The sequence below is a fragment of the Haematobia irritans genome, chromosome 1 (genome assembly GCF_050003625.1).
Source record: "Haematobia irritans isolate KBUSLIRL chromosome 1, ASM5000362v1, whole genome shotgun sequence".
Taxonomy (NCBI): domain Eukaryota; kingdom Metazoa; phylum Arthropoda; class Insecta; order Diptera; family Muscidae; genus Haematobia; species Haematobia irritans.
In genome coordinates this window covers 246,405,805-246,431,645 of record NC_134397.1, presented here as the reverse complement: position 1 = coordinate 246,431,645, position 25,841 = coordinate 246,405,805, and the positions used below count along the sequence as shown (strand labels likewise).

Sequence of the window (25,841 nt, the reverse complement as noted above, 5' to 3'; positions counted from 1 at the left end):
TGGATTGCGTAGAAACTTCTTCTAAACACTGCCATCCACAATCGAATTACTTAAGTTGCGGTAACGCTTGCCGATGGCAAGGTATCTGAAAACCTCCTAACACCGTCTTCTAAATTGTATGTAAGTCCATACGTGGTTATATTAAATCGAAAAAGATCGATCAAATACGTATATAATTGAGTTTGACAAAGTTTTCTATAGACATAAAAAAATTTTAACAAAATTTTCTATAGAAATAAAATTTTCACAAAATTTTCTATAGAAAGAAAATTTTGACAAAATTTTCTACAGAAATAAAATTTTAACAAACTTTTTTATAGAAATAAAATTTTAACAAAATTTTCTATAGAAATAAAATTTTGACTAAATTTTCTATAGAAATAAAATTTTGACAAAATTTTCTATAGAAATAAAATTTTGACTAAATTTTCTATAGAAATGAAATTTTGACAAGATTTTCTATAGAAATAAAATTTTAACAAAAAGTTTCTATAGAAATAAAATTTTAACAAAATTTTCTATAGAAATAAAATTTTGGTAGATTATTTTTGGCTCGAGTGGCAACCATGATTATGAACAGATATCATATGCTGACACCACGTACCAAATTTCAACCGGATCAGATGAAATTTGCTTCTCTTAGAGGCTCCGCAAGCCAAATCTGGGGATCGATTTATATGGGGGCTGTATATAATTATGGACCGATATGGACCAATTCCTGCATGGTTGTTGGATACCATATATTAACATCACGTACCAAATTTTAACCGGATCGGATGAATTTTGCTCCTCTAAGAGGCTCCGGAGGTCAAATCTGGGGATCGGTTTATATGGGGGCTATATATAATTATGGGCCGATGTGGACCAATTTTTGCATGGTTTTTAGAGACAATATACTAATACCACGTACCAAATTTCAACCAGATCGGATGAAATTTGCTTCTCTTAGAGGCTCAGCAAGCCAAATCTGGGGATCGATTTATATGGGGGCTATATATAATTATGGACCGATATGGACCAATTCCTGCATGGTTGTTGGATACCATATACTAACACCATGTACCAAATTTCAACCGGATCGGATGAATTTTGCTCCTCTAAGAGGCTCCGGAGGCCAAATCGGGGGATCGGTTTATATGGAGGCTATATATAATTATGGACCGATGTGGACCAATTTTTGCATGGTTATTAGAGACTATCTACTAACACCATGTGCCAAATTTCAGCCGGATCTGATGAAATTTGGTTTTCTTAGAGGCTCCGCAAGCCAAATCGGGGGATCGGTTTATATGGGGGCTATATGTAATTATGGACCGATATGGACCAATTTCTGCATGGTTGTTAAAGACCATATAGTAACACCATGTACCAAATTTTAACCGAATCGGATGAAATTTGGTTCTCTTAGAGCAATCGCAAACCAAATTTGGGGGTCTGTTTATATGGGGGCTATACGTAAAAGTGGACCGATATAGACCAATTTTTGCATGGTTGTTAGAGACCATATACCAACACCATGTAGCAAATTTCAGCCGGATCGGATGAAATTTGCTTCTCTTACAGCAATCGCAATCCAAATTTGAGGGTCCGTTTATATGGGGGCTATACGTAGAAGTGGACCGATATGGCCCATTTGCAATACCATCCGACCTACATCAATAACAACTACTTGTGCCAAATTTCAAGTCGATAGCTTGTTTCGTTCGGAAGTTAGCGTGATTTCAACAGACGGACGGACGGACGGGCGGACGGACATGCTCAGATCGACTCAAAATTTCACCACGACCCAGAATATATATACTTTATGGGGTCTTAGAGCAATATTTCGATGTGTACAAACGGAATGACAAAGTTAATATACCCCCATCCTATGGTGGAGGGTATAAAAATTCTGAGGAATAAAATTTTGACAAAATTTTCTATCGGAATAAACTTTTAACAAAATTTTCTATAGAAATGAAACTTTGACAAAATTTTCTATAGGAAGAAAATTTTAACAAAATTTTCTATAGGAATAAAATTAAAAAAAAAAAATCTATTTTTTATAGAAATAAAATTTGCGCAAAATTTTTCTATACAAATAAAATTTGCGAAAAATTTTCTACTGTTCTCTCTTTGCTATGTTTTTTATAATAAACTTTTTACATAAATTTAAAGTCGGGTTTTTAACTGTAGCTGATTAAAAATCAAAATCTTCAAATAATTTTTTACCGTTTATTAAGCTTATTGAGATTGAGGTATGTACTCAATCTCAATAATTTTCTATGATTATGATAATCATTGAAATTATTTATTCCATAAAAAAATTACTAAAGCAGTAGAATTGATTAAGAACATCTGCTGCGCCATTTTTCTTTCTTACTTTCTTTTAAAATTTATGTCAGTATTTTAATTGATGCTGATTATATAATTTATTTTGAATTTTTCATCGTGACCTAAAAATCAATATAACTGAAAATAAATCAAAAATTTTAGCTTTCCTTTTTTCCAAATTTTGTTTTTCCCCTTTTAAGCTCTTTTTCATACCTCAATCTCAATTAACTTTCTTACCATAATCATTGAAATTCTTTATTCCATAAAAAAATTAGTAAAGAATTAGAATCCATTAAGAACATCTTTCTCTCTTGCTATATATTTTTTTTTTTTTGAGTATACACCCCATTAAAATTTATGGATAAAATTAATGTCAGTATTTGAACTGATGCTGATACATTTATTTTGAATTTTTCATCGTGACCTAATAATCAAAATAACTGAAAATAAATTAAAAATCTTAGATTTTTTTGAAATATTTTTTTATCGTAGTTTAAAATTATTTTCCATACCTCAATCTCAATTAATTTCTATATCATAATCATAATTTATTTACCGTTTTTAAGCTTATTTTCCATACCTCAATCTCAATTCAATTCTATTATTGAAATTAATTATTCCATCAAAAAATTACTAAAGAACTAGAATTCATTAAAGGCATATACGACTCTATCTCTCTTTCTTACTATGTTTCTTGGAGTATTTAACCCCATTAAAATTTATCGTTAAAATTAATGTCAGTATTTTAACTGATGCTTCATTAATTTATTTTTTGAATTTTTCATCATGACCCAAAAAATCAAAATAACTGAAATCAAAATCAAAATTCTTTCGATGGGAATTCATGATTTCATGTTTTTCTTTCCAATTAAAATTCCTTCATAGTTTGGTAAATGAATCAGAACAAATTATGATCGGTTGAAATTCAAATTTGATTGTAACCCAAAAGCTTTTACTCATCAAATTGAGTACGCACAGAAGATTCAAACTTTATTGCTTGCGCATCAATTTAATGTATTTTTCGTGGCGATTTCGTTACCATTTGGAAGTTTGAAGTTTTGTTTTGTCAGAGGCTATTGCCATCGTTTTACCAAACAATCAATTTTTTTTCTGAATTTGCCATAACAATAAAAGAATAGCCTCAGAGAAGAAAATCAACCCGAATAAGATAAATATCAATTATTTTAGTTTTAAAGCTTCTTTTTCATTTTGTGTTGAACAAATATCCAATTCGTGGGTTTTGAAGTGATTCCGAAAGAAAAGCAAAAAATATAAAACATAAAAATAAAAAAAGAATTCTATGAAACTATAATTGCTAGAAATTGAATGAATCATTTATTGAACACCATGGGTATTTTGCCTCTTTCACGTGTATCAAATGGGGATGCTTTTGTTATAATCTAAATATAGGTAAATGTATTTCTATTAGGTATTTTTAAGAGAATCAAAAAGGCGGGCGGTCAAATTTGCACAAGTCAACTTTTCGATCAATTCAAAGCCGACTGTGAATTTTTGCAATTATTTAAAAGTTGGCTTTGATACTGCAATCACTTTTTGAAGAACGAAATTTTATATAAACGATAAAATAGTTTATTTTTTTCTGTGAAACACAATTTTATTTGCCAATCGAAAATATGTATGGATAAAATATAAAAGACTAAACTATCCCGAAATGTCTTTAAGAATTGTTCAACTAGAGTTTTTGGCATTTTATTCTAGTCTGGGATTGATCATTCGAGTCTCTGTATGCTATCTACTGAAATACAATGCTTTCATATTTGTTAGTTAATTTTTGTTTGTACATAAATACATCTATCACTGTAGATGTACTTGAAATCAGAAAACTTAAGAAACAAACTTGAAATAAATCACAATTACCGTTTAGAGGTACTTTGAAACAAAAGACTTAAGCAATAAACTTCACTAACTATTACAGTTAGTAATTATGAAGCCCAAAGCGAATTAATTTGAACTTTTTTTAAATAAATAAAACTAAATCAGGAAATAAATTTGCTTCAAGAACAATAAGTCAAATGGGGCCTACTATATCGATACCCCCAAATAAGCTCTACTAAATCGGAGGTATTTGGCAAAATCAAGTTATAACAGGTTGGCTGATAAGTCCCCGGTCTAACAAAGAAAAACACATTTTTTTTGTCAAAATTCGTTTTTATTATTCAACATATGTAGTTCCCCTCAAGAGCGATACAGTGATTATAACGACCTTCCAATTTTTAGATACCATTTTGGTAGTACTCCTTCGGTTTTGCCTCAAAATAGGCCTCAGATTCGGCGATCACCGCTTCATTGCAGCCAATTTTTTTTCCCTGCGAGCATCCTTTGAGAACAAGAAAAAGTCTCTGGGGGCCAGATCTGGAGAATACGGTGGGTGGGGAAGCAATTCGAAGTCCAATTCATGAATTTTTGCCATCGTTCTCAATGACTTGTGGCACGGTGCGTTGCCTTGGTGGAACAACACTTTTTTCTTCTTCATATGGGCCTTTTTGCCGCGATTTCGACCTTCAAACGCTCTAATTACGCCATAAATTAGTCATTGTTGATGGTTTTTCCCTTCTCAAGATAATCGATAAAAATTATTCCATGCGCATCCCAAAAAACAGAGGCCATTAATTTGCCAGCGGACCTTTGAGTCTTTCCACGCTTCGGAGACGGTTCACGGGTCGCTGTCCACTCAGCCGACTGTCGATTGGGCTCAGGTGTGTAGGTTAGGTTAGGTGGCAGCCCGATGTATCAGGCTCACTTAGACTATTCAGTACATTGTGATACCACATTGGTGAACTTCTCTCTTATCACTGAGTGCTGCCCGATTCCATGTTAAGCTCAATGACAAGGGACCTCCTTTTTATAGCCGAGTCCGAACGGCGTTCCACATTGCAGTGAAACCATTTAGAGAAGCTTTGAAACCCCTCAGAAATGTCACCAGCATTAATGAGGTGGGATAATCCACCGCTGAAAAACTTTTTGGTGTTCGGTCGAAGCAGGAATCGAACCCACGACCTTGTGTATGCAAGGCGGGCATGCTAACCATTGCACCACGGTGGCTCCCTCAGGAGTGTAGTGATGGAGCCATGTTTCATCCATTGTCACATATCGACGGAAAAACTCGGGTGTATTACGAGTTAACAGCTGCAAACACCGCTCAGAATCATCAACACGTTGTTGTTTTTGGTCAAATGTTAGCTCGCGCGGCACCCATTTTGCTTCCGTATATCCAAATATTGATGATTAATATGACCAACACGTTCCATTGATATCTTTAAGGCCTCTGCTATCTCGATCAACTTCATTTTACGGTCATTCAAAATCATTTTGTGGATTTTGTTTGATGTTTTCGTCGGTAACCACCTCTTTCGGGAGTCCACTGCGTTCACCGTCCTCCGTGCTCATTTCACCATGCTTGAATTTTGCATACCAATCAATTATTGTTGATTTCCCTGGGGCAGAGTCCGGAAACTCATTATCAAGCCAAGTTTTTGCTTCCACCGTATTTTTCCCTTCAGAAAACTGTATTTTATCAAAACACGAAATTCCTTTTTTTTCATTTTTCTCATAATAACAAAAGTTGCTTCACAAACGACGCTCTATCTCACAAACTAATTGACTTACAGACGTCAAATTTTGACACGAATCATTTGAAGGTTGGTACTATATAAAAATAATATGCATTTAATACTAGCGACGCCATCTATGTGTCAGACCGGGGACTTATCAGCCAACCTTTTATATTAAAAAGGAAACTTTGAATAAAGATTCGACGAATTCTTACCTGCCTCAGAGAAGACTTTTGAACTCAGAAGGATTATACTTCCTAAGTACATTTACCAAATTTTATGAAAATTGGGCCCAATTTCCATATTTATTGATATGATTTACTTGAAAATGGCCCATTAGGCATCAAGCCGTTTTAGATTTTATTCCTTCAACTTTTTGTTTAGCATCTGGAAAAACCAACTTTTGCAAAAGTTGGAAAAGTTGACTCTTCGAGTTTTAAACTTTTTTATTTTTTTTTATTTTTATGAAAAAATATCGATTTTTGAATGCTTAGGCCCAACGATGCCTGACCTTTTTTAGCCACTTACAAAAATAAGTTTACTCGAGACCCGTACACTGCAAGCTTGCCCGGTTCCAAGGATGTTGTCTTTATTCCAAGCCAACAAAGCAGAAAATAGAAATAAAGATACATTTAAAACATAATTCTCTTTAAAATTTGAGTTTTCGTTTTTGACAATAGACTCGACTTGAGACTCGACGTGAGACTCGACTTCATCTAGAAATTATGCTATGTTTCTACACGGACGATAAAGACTGCTTTTCATATGTTTGGGTCTAAAAATTATATGTTTGGAACACAAATTTTTTTAACACAATATTTTTAAGTGCAACCATATAATGTTCATAAACTAGCATAACATGTTTGGGACATACATATATGTTAATATGTTAGAACATATTATGTTTGGGTCATAAAGTGTGTGTAAATATAATATGCTTAGATGCAAACATATATTAATTTGGAAATAGCCTATAAACATACAAGTATATATGTGTAGAAACAGAGACCTAGGGAATATGCTGCAAGTAAAATAATGGAAGTAAACAATTGGCGTCTTAAAAATATATCCGCGCAAAGAAAATTTCATTAAAATTTTTTACTACCAGTGTATGCCCTAAGGTGAAACATAATATGTTTGGACAATACACACAATATTTTGTTTGGACCAATCCTGAAAATATATATGGTTGAAGCAAACTGTGTTTGGGGTATATGTTACAGAAGCGATTTTTTTTGGAGGGTGTAGGCCGATATCCTCTAATTGCTAATAAGTTTAATATAATTAGTAATTACAAAATAAACAAATAAATAAATATATATAATAATTACAAGTATATACGGCCGCAAGTTCGGCCAGGCCGAATCTTAACATATGTACCCACCACCATGGATTGCGTAAAAACTCCTACTAAAGACGGTCATCCACAATTAAAGTACTTGGGTTGCGGCCGATGGCAAGGCATCTTAAAGCTTCTTAACATCATCTTCTAAATTGTAAGTTAGTCCATGCGAGATATATAGTAGACAAAAAACAAGGTCAATTAAATACGTATATATTCAATTCTCGACCAGTATATATATATATATAGGAAAGAAATAATTACAAAAGTTGGAAAAGTGAACTTTTATGCGGTAATTATAGAGCCAGAATTGAAATATGGGAGTCGCTTTATATGGGGGCTATATTCGTATATATCACGCATGGACTAACTTACAATTTAGTAGATGATGTTAAGAAGTCTACCAAAAAAAAGACATTTTGATGAATCGATTGAAGACATTTTAATTAAAAAATTAATTTGGATCAATTAATTTCGTGTTTGAATCTGATTTTTTTAATTGATTCAATCAATTATTCAGTTAAACTTTTTAATTAAATCAGCTGCAACAATTAATTGAGCTTTGTAATGGACATCGATCGTTTAAATTAAATTGTTAATTGGAACAATTAATTGTTTAATAAAAACCGTGAAAATTTTCACTAATTTTCTTAAACTGTTATTAGTTTGATTAAAAAAGTGATTGTACCAATTAATTTTTTAATTTAAGACCGAAGCTTATGTATGGATTGCGTAGAAACTTCTTCTAAAGACTGTCTTCCACAATCGAATTACTTGGGTTGCGGTAACACTTGCCGATGGCAAGGTAACTTAAAACCTCCTAACATCGTCTTCTAAATTGTAAGTTAATCCATACGTCATATATATTCAACTAAAAAAAGGCCGATTAAATACGTATATAAATCAGTTTGGCAAAATTTTCAATAGAAATAAAATTTTTACAAAATTTTTTATAGAAATAAAATTTTAACAAAATTTTTTATAGAAATAAAATTTTAACAAAATTTTCTATAGAAATAAAATTTGTACACAATTTTCAATAGAAATAAAGTTTTGACAATACTTTCAATAGAAATAAAATTTTGACAAAATTTTCAATAGAAATAAAATTTTGACAAAATTTTCTATAGAAATAAAATTTTTACAAAATTTTCAATAGAAATAAATTTTTTACAAAATTTTCAATAGAAATAAAATTTTGACAACATTTTCTATAGAAATAAAATTTTGACAAAATTTTCTATAGAAATAAAATTTTGACAAAATTTTCTATAAAATCAAAATATTGACAAAATTTTCTATAGAAATAAAATTTTGACAAAATTTTCTATAGAAATAAAATGTTGATATAGAATAAAATTTGGACAAAATTTTGTATAGAAATAAAATTTGGACAAAATTTTCTATAGAAATAACATTTTGACAAAATTTTATATAGAAATTAAAATATTGATAACATTTGCTATAGAAATAAAATTTTGCCACAATTTTCTATAGAAATAAAATTTTGGTAAAAATTTTTATAGAAATAAAATTTTGACAAAATTTTCTATAGAAATAAAAATTTTGACAAAATTTTCTATAGAAAAAAAATTTTGACAAAATTTTCTATAGAAATAAAATTTTGACAACATTTTCAATATAAATAAAATTTTGACAACATTTTCAATATAAATAAAATTTTGACAAAATTTTCAATAGAAATTTTCAATAGAAATAAATTTTTGACAACATTTTCAATAGTAATAAAATTTTGACAAATTTTTCTATAGAATTAAAATTTTAACATTTTCTATAGAAATAAAATTTTTAAAAAAATTTTTATAGAAATAAAATATTTGACAAAATTTTTATAGAAATAAAATATTTGACAAAATTTTCTATAGAAATAAAATGTTGACAAAATTTTTTATAAAAATAAAATTTTGACAAAATTTTTTACAGAAATAAAATTTTGCCAAAATTTTTATAGAAATAAAATTTTGACAAAATTTTCTATAGAAATAAAATTGTGACAACATTTTCTATAGAAATACAATTTTTAAAAAAAAATTTTATAGAAATAAAATATTTGACAAAATTTTCTATAGAAATAAAATTTTGGTAGAATTTTTTTGGCTCGAGTGGCAACCATGATTATGAACCGATATGGACCAACAATATTTCGATGTGTTACAAAATTTTTTATAGAAATAAAATTTTTACAAAACTTTCTTTAAAATTAAAATATTGACAAAATTTTCAATAGAAATAAAATTTTGACAACATTTTCAATAGTAATAAAATTTTGACAAATTTTTCTATAGAATTAAAATTTTAACATTTTCTATAGAAATAAAATTTTTAAAAAAATTTTTATAGAAATAAAATATTTGACAAAATTTTCTATAGAAATAAAATATTTGACAAAATTTTCTATAGAAATAAAATGTTGACAAAATTTTCTATAGAAATAAAATTGTGACAACATTTTCTATAGAAATAAAATTTTGACAAAATTTTCTATAGAAATACAATTTAAAAAAAAAAATAAAATATTTGACAAAATTTTCTATAGAAATAAAATTTGGTAGATTATTTTTGGCTCGAGTGGCAACCATGATTATGAACCGATATGGACCAACAATATTTCGATGTGTTACAAAATTTTTTATAGAAATAAAATTTTTACAAAACTTTCTATAAAATTAAAATATTGACAAAATTTTCTATAGAAATAAAATTTTGACAAAATTTCTATAGAAATAAAATTTTGACAAAATTTTCTATAGAAATAACATTTTGACAAAATTTTCTATAAAATCAAAATATTGACAAAATTTTCTATAGAAATAAAATTTTGACAAAATTTTCAATAGAAATAAAATTTTGACAAAATTTTCTATAGAAATAAAATGTTGATATAGAAATAAAATTTCGACAAAATTTTGTATAGAAATAAAATTTGGACAAAATTTTCTATAGAAATAACATTTTGACAAAATTTTATATAGAAATTAAAATATTGATAACATTTTCTATAGAAATAAAATTTTGCCAAAATTTTCTATAGAAATAAAATTTTGGTAAAAATTTTTATAGAAATAAAATTTTGACAAAATTTTCTATAGAAATAAAATTTTGGTAAAAATTTTTATAGAAATAAAATTTTGACAAAATTTTCTATAGAAATAAAATTTTGACAACATTTTCAATATAAATAAAATTTTGACAAAATTTTCAATAGAAATAAAATTTTGACAACATTTTCAATAGTAATAAAATTTTGACAAATTTTTCTATAGAATTAAAATTATAACATTTTCTATAGAAATAAAATTTTTAAAAAAATTTTTATAGAAATAAAATATTTGAAAAAATTTTCTATAGAAATAAAATATTTGACAAAATTGTCTATAGAAATAAAACGTTGACAAAATTTTTTATAAAAATAAAATTTTGACAAAATTTTTTACAGAAATAAAATTTTGCCAAAATTTTTATAGAAATAAAATTTTGACAAAATTTTCTATAGAAATAAAATTGTGACAACATTTTCTATAGAAATAAAATTTTGACAAAATTTTCTATAGAAATACAATTAAAAAAAAATAAAATATTTGACAACATTTTCTATAGAAATAAAATTTGGTAGATTATTTTTGGCTCGAGTGGCAACCATGATTATGAACCGATATGGACCAACAATATTTCGATGTGTTACAAAACTTTTTATAGAAATAAAATTTTTACAAAACTTTCTATAAAATTAAAATATTGACAAAATTTTCTATAGAAATAAAATTTTGACAAAATTTCTATAGAAATAAAATTTTGACAAAATTTCTATAGAAATAAAATTTTGACAAAATTTCTATAGAAATAAAATTTTGACAAAATTTCTATAGAAATTAAATTTTGGTAGATTATTTTTGGCTCGAGTGGCAACCATGATTATGAACCGATATGGACCAACAATATTTCGATGTGTTACAAACGGCAAAGTTTATATACTCCCATCCTTTGATGGAGGGTATAATAATTATTGATTTTGTTTATAAAAAAATAATTGATAAATTGGTTGTATCAAAAAATTAAAAAGCTAAAAAAATCAATAATTTTTTTAAATTGACTTAGTCTTCCGAGTTTGATTAATAAATTAATCATATCAATTAATTTTTAATTGAAAAAAGTTTTCAACTTCAATATTTGGCAATATTTTTTCTGTACGAAGGGATTATGGATGAACGAGTTTCTTGTTAATTGCGTGTGTACGCAACACATTTGCGTTTTATGTTAATTTTATGAGGTTCAAGTTTTCGATTTTATTTTATGTTTATTATCAAATATCATCTACAAAAATAATATTCTGTAAATGTTAGAAATTAACGTTATTTGTTGAAATGTGTTCTTAAATTTTAATACATTTGCTTGTAATAAAAAAATTATATCTCTGATTTTTTTTAAATTGTTTTGTATCTCTAATTTCCACCTCCCCAAGCTTTAAAAAATTCGAGTTGATCTTAAACTCATATTTCGACAGTACACAGAAAAGAATTCACCAAAATTTTTCTAATTAAATTTTTTAAATATTCAATTAAAAATCTAATTGGTTGAATAGATTTTTTATATAGATAGATTTTTTATTTGAGATAAAATTCAATTACAAAAATTAATTGTGTCAATTTAATTTTTAATTGGACTAATTATTTTTTTATTTGACATTTGTGATTTATATTTGTAATTTCTGTGATTAAATAAATTTCAAATAAAATTAATTGGATCGATTAATTTCCTGACAAACCGATGACAAGATTGTAGAACAAAATAAATTTCCCTTTTTTTAAGGGGAATTTTGGACCACCCATATTTTAACAATAGAAAATATCATGACCCTTGTCTTTACTTTCATAAAGCATCACAAATTACCTGTATAGGTAAAAAATATAGTTTTCAAAATTATTTCCTATACAAAATAAAAAATGCATTCATATTTCCTTGAAATACCTGCCTTATATTTTACAAAAAATATTTCTTTTAAATCTACATTTCCGGTTGTTTTGTCTTAAATAGAAAACTAAAAAACGAAAATAAAATTCACCTTCCATAATTCCAATATTCATCCAATTCATTTTTACCACAATTTTTATCATGAGAAAAACACTAATGTCCGGTTATTTCAATACGAAACTCTACGGCTATGGCTATGGGAAAATTACCAATTTAACAAGAATCTACATTAGGCAAGAAATTGATAATTGCATTTTGCCCCAAAGCCTCAATGGGCTGGACTATTAATTAAAGAAGGCCAGTGAAAACACAATGTTTTTCGGCTTTGTTTTTTTTCTTTAATAACCCACAAATAAAACCCGAGGAATATCATCCACCATCTTAAGTAGTAATATTCGTAAAGAATGTCTATGCCATACATCAAGAAATGATATCGTGGCTCGAACGAATACCAAAACAAAAAATTCAAACATAATTGTAAAACATGACTTAATGGATTAATGGCTGATCGCCAACTGTTTTTCAACTGTTGAAACAATTTAGAACATTAAAATGAAAAAAAAAAAAAATTAATGTTCGTAAAGGTATGAGCAAACTGAAAATGTCTATAACTATTCATGAATATTTTTATCTAAGACCAAATGCTAAAGTATTTGTAAGGCAATGAAAAATGTATGCTATGCAGAGTTATAGTGAATTTTAAAGAAATTAAAAAAATCCACAAATACCTTAATAAGAAATCAAAAAAAAAAAAAAATCATCAACGTGTATAAGAAGTTAACTTTACTTTGTAATCTATATATATATAAAATTCAATCTATGTTTTTTGTTTGTTTGTTTGTATGTTCCGAGTTGGCTCCGAAACGGCTGAACCGATTTACTTGAAACTTTCAGAGATCGTAGGGGGCGTTAATGTGGTGAAAATATGGTACCTCATTTTTTGACACCTGGTCGCGCAGGGGGGCCTCCCCTTTGTCGGACTTTTTGAAAATTGGACCAAAGTTGACCGATTTGCTTGAAATTTTCATTGAAGGTTGGGTTTGGTATCTAGACAAAGATCCGCTACTTTATATTTCGATATTTGGTGGGCCTCTCCTTTGTTCGACTTTTTTTAATTTACAGAGGATTGGGGATTTTTACAGAGGATTTTTGAAATTTACAGAGGATTGGGGAGAGGTTACGATATAAATAGTTCATACCTGATTTTGTGATATTTGGACGGAAGAGAGGCCGCCCCTTTAGGCTTATAATTTGCTTGCCATTTTCTGGGACGTTTACAAAAGATACGCTACATCACATTTCGATATTTGGGGAGGAGGTCCTCATCTAAAACTGGAAGAAAACAATTCTTAAGTTTTCTTGAAATTTATAAAGGCAGTGGGGGAAGGTTATGAACGAAGAGGTAACCTTCCTTGCCCCACACTTGAAAGAAAGTTTCAAGAATTTTCAGGGAAGGTTACGGGTGCTATTCACCACGGTGTTTGTCGATATTGTATCGGGGAATGTGACGTCCCTTTAAAACAATAGAGGAAAATTTAAACATCTACGATCTACTTGAAATTTACAGGGAACGTGGGAGGAGGTGATTAAATTTATACATGATTTTTAAATTAGTACATGATTTTTCGATATCTGGTTGGGGAAGGGGAAAATTTGAATAAACTTTGTCGATTTACTACCCTTTTGTCCGTTTTTTTCCTTAAATTGAAAGTAGAGGGTTGTCCGTAAATGGGAACTCGGTACATACACACAAAAAAATATTATAATTTTTGAGCTAACAATAAATTGTTGTTACATAAAATTTTGAAGTTCAACTAAATTTTTGTTGATATAACAAAATTAGTTGCTAAAGTGACTAAAATCGTAATTGTATTTACAAAATACGTTGTTAGCTCAAATTTAAACATAATTTTAATTGTATTGACAATCAAATTAATTGATATTTTTGTGTGTGTAATTTTATGATTTTTTGCCAGACTTCTTTTTAGTAAAGAACTTAAATTTACATGAAATTGGCAGCCAACGTAGAGGGTGCATCATTTTCCAACATTTTAGCAAATGTTAATGTGGTAAAATTTTTTACTACTTTTGCTTTTTCCGATTTATTGGATGGGAAACAGTAATTCTTTGTATGTTATGTTATTATAATATAGTGCTTAATTTTCAGATATGTTGAGGAGAAGGATACATTTCCACACTTAAAATTCACAAGAAATATAGAAGATTGTCCAACTACTTGAATACAGAACATTATTTAAAAAATTTGGAGGAAAGGGTAAACCCTCTCCCCGACATTTTTTAAGACGAACCGTTTTACATATGCATATCCGCCGTATTTGTACCTATAAACGAAAAAGCAAGCAGTCCGATTTGTTTGAAAGAATTCAAATCTTTTCGAATTTGTTTTCAGCACGAAGGATATGGTTGACTAAGTTAACGCAAAATGTTCCTACAAAAACACTTCGGAAGGCGCAGCGAAGCGGGCCGGGTTACGCTAGTGTTTTATATACCCCACCTTATAGAATGGAACGCATCGAAATGTTTATTTAATATCGCATTAAATAATGGCATTGTTAACACGCCACACGAGCCATAAATAATCTACCAAAATTTGGAGAAAATATTACCAAAAAACTACCAAACAAATAAATGTTACTTTTTAAAAAATTTTATTTCTATAGAAAATTTTATCAAAATTTTATTTCTATAGAAAATATTGTCAAAATTTGATTTCTATAGAAAATTTTGTCAAAATTTTATTTCTATAGAAAATTTTATCAAAATTTTATTTCTATAGAAAATATTGTCAACATTTTATTTCTATAGAAAATTTTGTCAAAATTTTATTTCTATAGAAAATTTTATCCAAATTTTATTTCTAAAGAAAGTTTTGCCCAAATTTTATTTCTGTAGAAAATTTTGTCAAAATTTTATTTCTATAGGAAATTTTGTCAAAATTTTATTTCTATAGAAAATGTTGTCAAAATTTTATTTCTATAGAAAATTTTGTCCAAATTCTATTTCTATAGAAAATTTTGTCAAAATTTTATTTCTATAGGAAATTTTGTCAAAATTTTATGGAAAATTTTGTCAAAATTATTTCTATAGAAAATCTTGTCAAAATGTTATTTCTATACAAAAATTTGTCAAAGTTTATTTCTATAGAAAATGTTCTCAAAATTTTATTTCTATAGAAAATTTTGTCCAAATACTATTTCTATAGAAAATTTTGTCAAAATTTTATTTCTATAGAAAATTTTGTCAAAATTTTATTTCTATAGAAAATTTTGTCAAAATTTTGTCAAACTTTGAGTTCTATAGAACATTTAGTCAAAATTTGAGTTTTATAGAAAATTTTGTCAAAATTCTATTTCTATAGAAAATTTTGTCAAAGTTTTATTTCTATTAAAAATTTGGCAAAATTTTATTTCTACAAAAAATTTTGGCAAAATTTTATTTCTGTAAAAAATTTTGTCAAAATTTTATTTCTGTAAAAAATTTTGTCAAAATTTTAATTCTATAGAAAATTTTATCAAAATTTTTTTTCTTACCAAATTTTGTCAAAATTTTCTTTCTATAAAAAATTTAGTCAAAATTTTGTTTCTATAGAAAATTTTGTCAAATTTTATTTCCATAGAAAATGTTCTCAAAATTTTATTTCTATAGAAAATTTTGTCCAAATTTTATTTCCATAGAAAATTTTGTCAAAATGTTATTTCTATAGAAAATTTTGTCAAAATTTTATTTCTATAGAAAATTTTGTCAGATTTTTTTTTATAGAAAATTTTGTAATAATTTTTTTATATAGAAAATTTTATCAAAATTTTATTTCTATAGAAAATATTGTCAAAATTCTATTTCTATAGAAAATTTTGTCGAAAATTTATTTCTAGAGAAAATTTTATCAAAATTTTATTTCTATATTTGTCAAAATGTTATTTCTATAGAAAATTTTGTAATAATTTTATTTATATAGACAATTTTATCAAAATTTTATTTCTATAGAAAATATTGTTAAAAATCTATGTCTATAGAAAATTTTGTCAAAAATTTATTTCTCGAGAAAATTTGATCAACATTTTATTTCTATAGAAAATTTTGTCAAATGTTATTTCTATAGAAAATTTTGTCAAAATTTTATTTGTGTCGAAAATTTTGTCAAAAATTTATTTCTATAGAAAATTTTGTCAAAATTTTATTTCTATAGAAAATTTTGTCAAAATTTTTCTATAGAAAATTTTGTCAAATTTTTTTTTCTATAGAAAATTTTTTCAACATTTTATTTTTATAGAAAATTTTGCTAATATTTTATTCTTATAGAAAACTTTGTATTTCTATAGAAAATTTTGTCAAAATGTTATTTCTATAGGAAGTTTTGTCAAAATTTTATTTCTATACCAAATTTTTTCAAATTTTAATTTTAATTAAATTTAGTAGAAAATTTTGTCAACATTATTTCTATAGAAAACTTTGTCATAATTTTATTTTTATAGAAAATTTTGTCAAAATTCTATTTCTATAGAAAATTTTGTCAAATTTGATCAACATTTTATTTCTATAGAAAATTTTGTCAAATGTTATTTCTATAGAAAATTTTATCAAAATTTTATTTGTGTTGAAAATTTTGTCAAAAATTTATTTCTATAGAAAATTTTGTCAAAATTTTATTTCTATAGAAAATTTTATCAAAATTTTATTTATATAGAACATTTTGTTAAAATTTTTATTTCTATAGAAAATTTTCTCAAAATTTTATTTCTATAGAAAATTTTGTCAAAATTTTTCTATAGAAAATTTTGTCAAATTTTTTTTTCTATAGAAAATTTTTTCAACATTTTATTTTTATAGAAAATTTTTCTAATATTTTATCCTTATAGAAAACTTTGTATTTCTATAGAAAATTTTGTCAAAATGTTATTTCTATAGGAAGTTTTGTCAAAATTTTATTTCTATACCAAATTTTTTCAAATTTTAATTTTAATTAAATTTAGTAGAAAATTTTGTCAACATTATTTCTATAGAAAATTTTCTATAGAAAACTTTGTCATAATTTTATTTTTATAGAAAATTTTGTCAAAATTCTATTTCTATAGAAAATGTTGTCAAATTTGATCAACATTTTATTTCTATAGAAAATTTTGTCAAATTTTATTTCTATAGAAAATTTTGTCAAAATTTTATTTGTGTCGAAAATTTTGTCAAAAATTTATTTCTATAGAAAATTTTGTCAAAATTTTATTTCTATAGAAAATTTTATCAAAATTTTATTTATATAGAACATTTTGTTAAAATTTTTATTTCTATAGGCCATTTTGTCAAAATTTTATTTCTATAGAACATTTTGTCATAATTTTATTTATATAGAAAATTTTGTCAAAATTTTATTTCTATAAAACAATTTGTCAAAATTTTATTTCTATAGAACATTTTGTTAAAAATTTTTATTTCTATAGAAAGTTTTGTCAAAATGTTATTTCTATAGGAAATTTTGTCAACATTTTATTTCTATGCCAAATTTTGTCAAAATTTTAATTTTGTAGAAAATTTTGTCAAAATTCTATTTCTATAGAAAATTTTATCAAAATTTTATTTCTATTGAAAATTTGGCCAAAATTTTATTTCTATAGAAAACTTTGTCATAATTTTATTTTTATACAAAATTTTGTCAAAATTCTATTTCTATAGAAAATTTTGTCAAAATTCTATTTCTATAGAAAATTTTGTCAAAATTTTATTTCTGTAGAAAATTTGTGAAGTAGCTCTTGATTGGAGAGGAATATTTGGTTAAATATACCAACACATCTAGAATTCTTCCAATCTACCAAACAGTGAAAAAGCTACCATTTTTTGTAGAATTCTACCAATTGTGGCAAACGTGATTGTTAATGGTTGGTTGTCCATTTAGTTATATTCATCTGTCTGCCTATAGGCATAGGTCGAAATGGGATATTGTGGTGAAAATGCTGGTCATATCAATATTAAGCTCTTATAGACTTTAACTCTTACAAAAAAAAAAATATTTTCACACTTAATTAAAATTTTAATTTTTTTGTGTAAGTACAACTCCAATAAAGTCAACGATAATTTTTATATCCGATTTAATTTTAATATATGAAAATTTATTTTTTGTTTTTCTTTAAACACAGAAAAAAAAATCACAAAATTTTTTACAATTAAAGTCTTAATTGAGTTTTAGGTTAGTTGGCAGCCCGATGTATCAGGCTCACTTAGACTACTCAGCCCATTGTGATACCACAGTGGTGAACTTCTCTCTTATCACAGAGTGCTGCCCGAATCCATGTTAAGCTCAAAGACAAGGGTCCTCCTTTTTATAGCCGAGTCCGAACGGCGTTCCACATTACAGTGAAACCACTTAGAGAAGCTTTAAAACCCTCAGAAATGTAACCAGCATTACTGAGGTAGGAAAATCCACCGCTCAAAAACTTTTTGGTGTTCGCTCGAAGCAGGAATCGAACCCACGACCTTGTGTAGACAATGCGGGCATGCTATCCATTACACCACGGTGGCTAATTGAGTTTTATAAACTATTCAATTAAAAATTTAATTGAATAATTTAATTGAAAAAATAATTGAAAGTCAATGATAGAATTAATTGATCCAATTAAAAAAACAATTGATACCATTAATTTTTGTGATTGATTTTTGTTTCAATTAAAAATTTGTTGAATCAATTAAGTTTTTGATTGAATATTTTTATAAACTCAATTAAGAATTTAATTTGCAATTTTTTCGTGAAATTTTTTTCTGTGTACGATTTCCCAAAATAGTAAGAACGACCTACATTATGGTTAAAATTGTCATAAATTGGCGCTAATGATTTTATTCTTTTCCAGCAAAAAAATTTGGAAGTTCTTCCAAAGGCACAACTTTAAAAGCACTTCCATAAGATGCACTCCCAATTATGTTTTTAATTTTAACTACCCAGGAAGTTCTTTTAATTAAATTTTTTATAACTTGGTTTTTTCATACTTTTAATGGGTAATGTTAACTTTTTTTGTTTCAAATTGGTTAAAAACAGAGTAAGAATTCATAAAATGGTACATATCATTTAAATTTTGTCGAAAAAAATGCTAAATACAATCTGAAAAAATTGTGCATTTTTGAATATATTTGAGGTCAAACGTTTCCGACAAGCGTTTTTAGCATCCATTAAAAATTATAAAAAATTATAAAAAATATTTATTTGACAAAATATCACAGAATTTTTTAATTTACATCCAAATATCAAATTCGGATCACACCTAAAGAAGTGATGCAAAGTCAGTGCACCGGCTGTTGAAATGGATGACTTCCGTCCTATGACAAGCCTATGTTAAATTCATCGCTTCTGCGTCAATTTTGCACCACCTCAGAATCCAAAAAGAACATCTTCATTACTTTTTAGGCGACGCTTTTTTTTTTGCTGGGCTATGGTTAAAATTGTCATAATTTGGAGCCAATGATTTTATTCTTTAGTTTTAGTTTATTTTTCCTTTTCTGTGAGCGGTGTAATTTCATGATTTGCACTTAAAAAGTTTACCAGGGATTTAAATGTTTCTGGTTGCTTTGTGCAAATCTCAAAATGTGGGGTATAATTTATTTAAATTTTCACAAGATGTATTTCAATCTTGCTATTAAACAGTTGACTTTTCTGTGTAGTTGCATCTTAACCGATTTCTAAAATTGTCTTGCAAGACATCAACGTTTTTGCCCAGTATATTTTATGGCTTCGTAATTTTTCTATGGAATTATTACGACTTGGATACAAGAGTTTTTTGATGTATATTTCAAAAAAATTTTTACTTTTTTTATTGCTATCATCAAAATTTTCTTCAGATTAACTTGCTAAGATAAATAGGGATGATAATTTATCTTTTTTTTTTTGGTTGAAATGAATGAAATGAAAACGTTGTTGGCTATTAAAATTTAGGAGTGGCAGATCTTAAATAAACTTAAAGTGGGAAGAAACGTTTCAAAGAAAATAAAAAATATTTAATGGTTTTCCAAAAAACAGATAATGCTATGAATCACACGGTATTTCGGTAGTTGTCATTTTTAAAGCTTTTCTTGATATTTGACAAGAAGAAAGTACCACATTACTAGAAATGTAACGAAATAGGCTTTAACAAAGCATTGAAATTGTTATTAAAGTTTATTGCCAAAATAGTGGCAATCTTGCCATCACCACATAGTCAAAATGTTAACATATGAGGCCTATTTCCACACTGATTTGGGAGGCCCAAATGCTAATTTTCTTTTTAGTCGGCTTGTTGTCTGAATGCTGCTGCCTCATCTGCGCACTGATTTGGGGGCCCAAATTCAAATTTTCTTTTTACTCAGCTTGATAACAAATAAATATAGAATTGACGAAGATGGCTCACGTTCATATTGATCGACCCAATTTTAATTATTAACTATGCAAAAATCCATTACAATTATAAGATATATTCGAAAAAATTGTCCAAGTCTCAATTACCTCTAATCAATCACCTTTTCTCTTTATTTTCGAATTTTTCAGATATCTGCTCAGGACTCCACACCACCCACAGAATTTGCACCACGTGTATCAGCCACATGCAAAGCGGGAACAATGAATATAAAAGTAAAACTTGATGGTCCCTATGGTGGAGCAGTACATGCTCGAGATTTCCGAACACCAGCCTGTATGGCAATGGGAGATGGTTCAGATGCGGTGGCTTTCAGTCTGAATTTATTGGCCAAACAGGGGGCATCCGATTATTGTGGGGTGCTGGTGAGCAACGTGAGTGGAAACAATGTAAGCTAACAATAATCTAATACAATACTAAATCGAATAATATTTATTAAACATTATTATTATTATTATTCATTTTATCTAAGGTTTTAGAAAATATTTTAGCATATAAGTAAAGAAAAGTTTGTTCTTATACGCATTGGATCAAAAAGTATTTTCTATAAAATCAATAGCTCGAAAATGGTTATTTTTGTCAAAAAAAAATGATTACTTTATATATTAAATAAGAATTATATATAATTTTAATTTTTGTTTAGATTGGCTCAAGGTCATTAGGAATAAACAAAAGAGATTGATTTTTGTGAATTGTAATTTATTCAATATTTCGAGACATCGCAGATTACTTTTTATTTCTTTAAAAGAAAAGATTTGTTTGTTCATAAAACAAATTTTTTAAAGACAATTCTTCATATATTGAAAAATCCAGCTGATGCATGGATTATATTTTTCTGAGTGTTATAGAAGTGATTGTATGATATTTAGCATTTATTGATATTTAGCATTTATGATGGATTTTTTAAGTGTGTAGGCATATAGACGATTGCCTGAACCATTTAGAAACAAAAGACTTAAGTAACAAACTTCAATGACTGCTAAATGTAGAAGTGTGAAACTTCATATCAATTTAATTCAAATATTTCTACGCTAATTATGTTAATACTGAAAAATTGTTTCGTAAATTTTCATCAAAACTGAAAAAAAGACATAAAAAAATCATAAAACTACGTGACGATATTTTTTGTTCTAAAAATTATACACCAAAAAATCTTATATTTTTTTCCAAATTTTTACATATTCATAAAATAAAAAAAAAAATGTATGTGAGGAAAATAGCAGACATTTCCGTTTTTATACCCACCACCATAGGATGGGGGGTATATTAACTTTGTCATTCCGTTTGTAACACATCGAAATATTGCTCTAAGACCCCATAAAGTATATATATTCTGGGTCGTGGTGAAATTCTGAGTCGATCTGAGCATGTCCGTCCGTCCGTCCGTCCGTCTGTTGAAATCACGCTAACTTCCGAACGAAACAAGCTATCGACTTGAAACTTGGCACAAGTAGTTGTTATTGATGTAGGTCGGATGGTATTGCAAATGGGCCATATCGGTCCACTTTTACGTATAGCCCCCATATAAACGGACCCCAAAATTTGGCTTGCGAGGCCTCTAAGAGAAGCAAATTTCATCCGATCCGGCTGAAATTTGGTATATGGTGTTAGTATATGGTCTCTAACAACCATGCAAAAATTGGTCCACATCGGTCCATAATTATATATAGCCCCCATATAAACCGATCCCCCGATATGGCTTGCGAGGCCCCTAAGAGAAGCAAATTTCATCCGATCCGGCTGAAATTTGGTACATGGTGTTAGTATATGGTCTCTAACAACCATGCAAAAATTGGTCCACATCGGTCCATAATTATATATAGCCCCCATATAAACATATCCCCCGATTTGGCTTGCGAGGCCTCTAAGAGAAGCAAATTTCATCCGATCCGGCTGAAATTTGGTACATGGTGTTAGTATATGGTCTCGAACAACCATGCAAAAATTGGTCCACATCGGTCCATAATTATATATAGCCCCCATATAAACCGATCCCCCGACTTGGCTTGCGAGGCCTCTAAGAGAAGCAAATTTCATCCGATCCGGCTGAAATTTGGTACGTGATGTTAGTATATGGTCTCTAACAACCATGCAAAAATTGGTCCACATCGGTTCATAATTATATATAGCCCCCATATAAACCGATCACCAGATTTGACCTCCAGAACCTCTTGGAAGACCAAAATTCATCTGATTCAGTTGAAATTTGGTACGTGGTGTTAATATATGGCCTCAAACTCCCATGCAAAAATTGGTCGATATCGGTCCATAATTATATATAGGCCCCATATAAACCGATCCCCAGATTTGACCTCCAAAGCCCCTTGGAAGAGCAAAATTCTTCCCATTCGGTTGAAATTTGGTACGTGATGTTAGTATATGGTATCCAACAACCATGCAGGAATAAGAAGTTTTAAGATACCACAACCCAAGTAATTCGATTGTGGATGACAGTCTTTCGTAGAAGTTTCTACGCAATCCATGGTGGTGGGTACATAAGATTCGGCCTGGCCGAACTTGCGGCCGTATATACTTGTTTTATTATAATATTACACTAGACTAGAGTAAAAAACATCAAAATTACACTGAAAAAACTACAACTACATCGTTTCAAATGTTACTATAACTGTCTATGTTATTCCCATCGTAGCAGACTCGATTTTACCAAAAAGAGTTTTGTTTTTTTTTTTTAGCAAATTTTGTTATTTTACTTTAATTATTTTCTCTGAGTGTTCGAAAATACTGCACAGTGTGTAGGCATTGAATTGCAAAACCACTCCTAAACAAAAGACTTAAGCAATCAATTTGAAAAGCATTTAAATTGCTTCAAGTGCTTTAAATCAAAACAAGTTCCATTTAATCTTTTGGTGGTGAAAAAAGTAAACAATTTCAGCGAAATTAATTCCTTAATGATATTTACAAATGCATATTTCAGACACAAATCTAGTAAATGTAAGAAAAAAGGAAAGAAGGTAGAGTCTAAGTAAAAGAAGTTATATATTCAATTTTGATAATGTCTTCATAGCCTTCAACAAGTAGTGAAGTTTTCTGTTATCAACGAGTTATAAACGATTCCATATTTATCTCAATAGCATTTTATACAAATCTTTTTCTGAGGAACGAAATTTTCGACAAGTAAAATTTTCTTTTGATGCTAAATATTTTCTTTAAAAGGAATTAAAAAAGATTCGAGACAATCGTTGCTTGTCAAAAATTATTCGTAAAAAAAATTCTTGTATAAAATTTCGTTCCGGAGAAAAGTATTTTTTCTTTGCGCTAACCATTGAATTACGACGGTTCATAACTCAGTGTCCAATTGGATCACAGCTTACAACATTTTTTTGAAAAATAAAATTTTGACAAAATTATGTATAGAAAAAAAATCGTGACAAAATCTTCTATACAAATAAAATTTTGACAAAAGTTTCTAAACAAATAAAATTTTGACAAAATTTCCATAGAAATAAAATTTTGACGTTTTCTATAGAAATAAACTTTTGACAAAATTTGCTATAGAAAAAAATGATGACAAAATTTTCTATTGAAATAAAATATTGACAAAATTTTCTATAGAAATAAAAGTTACAAAAAATTTTCTATAGAAATAAAATTTTGACAAAATTTTCTATAGAGGTACTTCACAACTTTTCGATAGAAATAAAATTATTAAAAAAATTTCCATATAAATAAAATGTTGACAAAATTTTCTGCAGAAAAAAACTTTGGCAGAATTTTCTATACAAATCAAATTTTGACAAAATTTTCTATATAAATAAAATTTTGACAAAATTTTCTGTAGAAATAAAATGTTGACAAAATTTTTATAGTAATAAAATTTTGACAAAATCTATATATAAAATTCAAAGTATGTTCCGGGTAGACTCGGAAACGACTGAACCGATGTACTTGAAACTTTCAGACATCGTAGGGTACCTAATTTTTTGACACCTGGTCGCGGAGGGGGACCTCCTCTTTGTCGCACTTTTTGAAAATTTTACCAAAGTTGACAGATTTGCTTGAAATTTTTATTGAAGGTTGGGGTTGGCATCTAGACAAAGAACCGATACTTTATATTTCGATATTTGATGGTGGAGGGGGACCTCTCCTTTGTTCGGCTTTTTTTAAAGTACAGTGAAAAAACTAAAATTCTCTAAATTATCTGAGATTTACAGAGAACATGCGGTGAGGTTATGAAATTAATATGAGGTACCTGATAGGTTCATATGTGAACGGGGAGGGGGACCTCCCCCTTGCTCTACTTTTTGAAACTTGGAACAAAATTATGCGATTTGCTTTAAATTTTCATTGAAGGTTGGGGTTGGCATCTAGACAAAGATCCGCTACAGTATTTTTCGATATTTGGTTACAAGATACGATACATCACTTTTCGATATTTGGTCGGAGGGGCCTCCTCTAAAACTGAAAAAAACTAAAATTATCAAGTTTTATTGAAATTTACAAAGGCAGTGGGGAAGGTTTTGAAATCAATGTGGTGTACCTGTTGTTTGGGTATTTGGACGCGGAGGGAACCTTCCCTGCCCCACGCTTGAAGGAAGGTTTCTAGATTTTCTTGGAATTTTCAGGGAAGGTTAAGGGTGCTATAGGGGTAACATTATCCGATCAACTTGAAACTTACAGGGAACGTGCGAGGAGGTGATTAAATGAATATATGATTTTTAAACTAGTACATGATTTTTCGATATGTGGTTGAGGAAGAGGAATAGTGACATAAACGTTGTCGATTTACTTCGATAGAATTCATAGGGACCGTTGGGTAGCTTCTGAAATTAATATAAGGTACATGATATTCCGATATCAGGTAGGAATTTTTCGACTTCAGTATTATTATTTATTAAATCCTTAAAATTTTTAGTTATTAAATTTAATGAAATATGAACCCAATCAAAATATTATACATTGGTGAAAGTTCATACAAGTTTTTGGAAATTTGTCCTTTTCATCAATACAAAAGACTCAAGAAACAATCACGAATTTCAATGAATTCACTTTTTTTTACTTGTCTACATATCTTACATGTAGTTTTTATAAATTAATTGCATCCAATCCAAATGTCACTTGTTGATATAAGTTCATGTGTTTTTTGGAAATTAGTTGTAGCGCCTTCTCCAACTGGAACACAAAAGACTTAAGGCACAAACACGAAAAGTATTGAAATTCTACTGGTGTACATTTTTCGTTTTGTGAATTTGTTTTTAAATCCTAAAATTCCTTAGTTAT

The 25,841-nt window shown here is 28.0% G+C and overlaps 1 protein-coding gene across 7 annotated transcripts in view; it reads left to right on the top strand.

The window, feature by feature from the left end:
- Nucleotides 1-25,841, top strand: part of LOC142242560 (uncharacterized) — a 122,494-nt gene that overhangs the window by 47,215 nt on the left and 49,438 nt on the right. For 5 of the 7 annotated variants that reach the window (XR_012724218.1, XM_075314148.1, XM_075314202.1 and 2 more), the window contains one exon: nt 20,735-20,992. Coding sequence is in view for 5 of the 7 variants with exons in the window: in XM_075314148.1 (XP_075170263.1) it covers nt 20,735-20,992 (258 nt within the window). In the remaining 2 variants the exon portion in view is untranslated. The remainder of the gene's footprint in view (nt 1-20,734; nt 20,993-25,841) is intronic. The other 2 variants (XR_012724223.1, XM_075314341.1) reach the window with 1 other exon arrangement.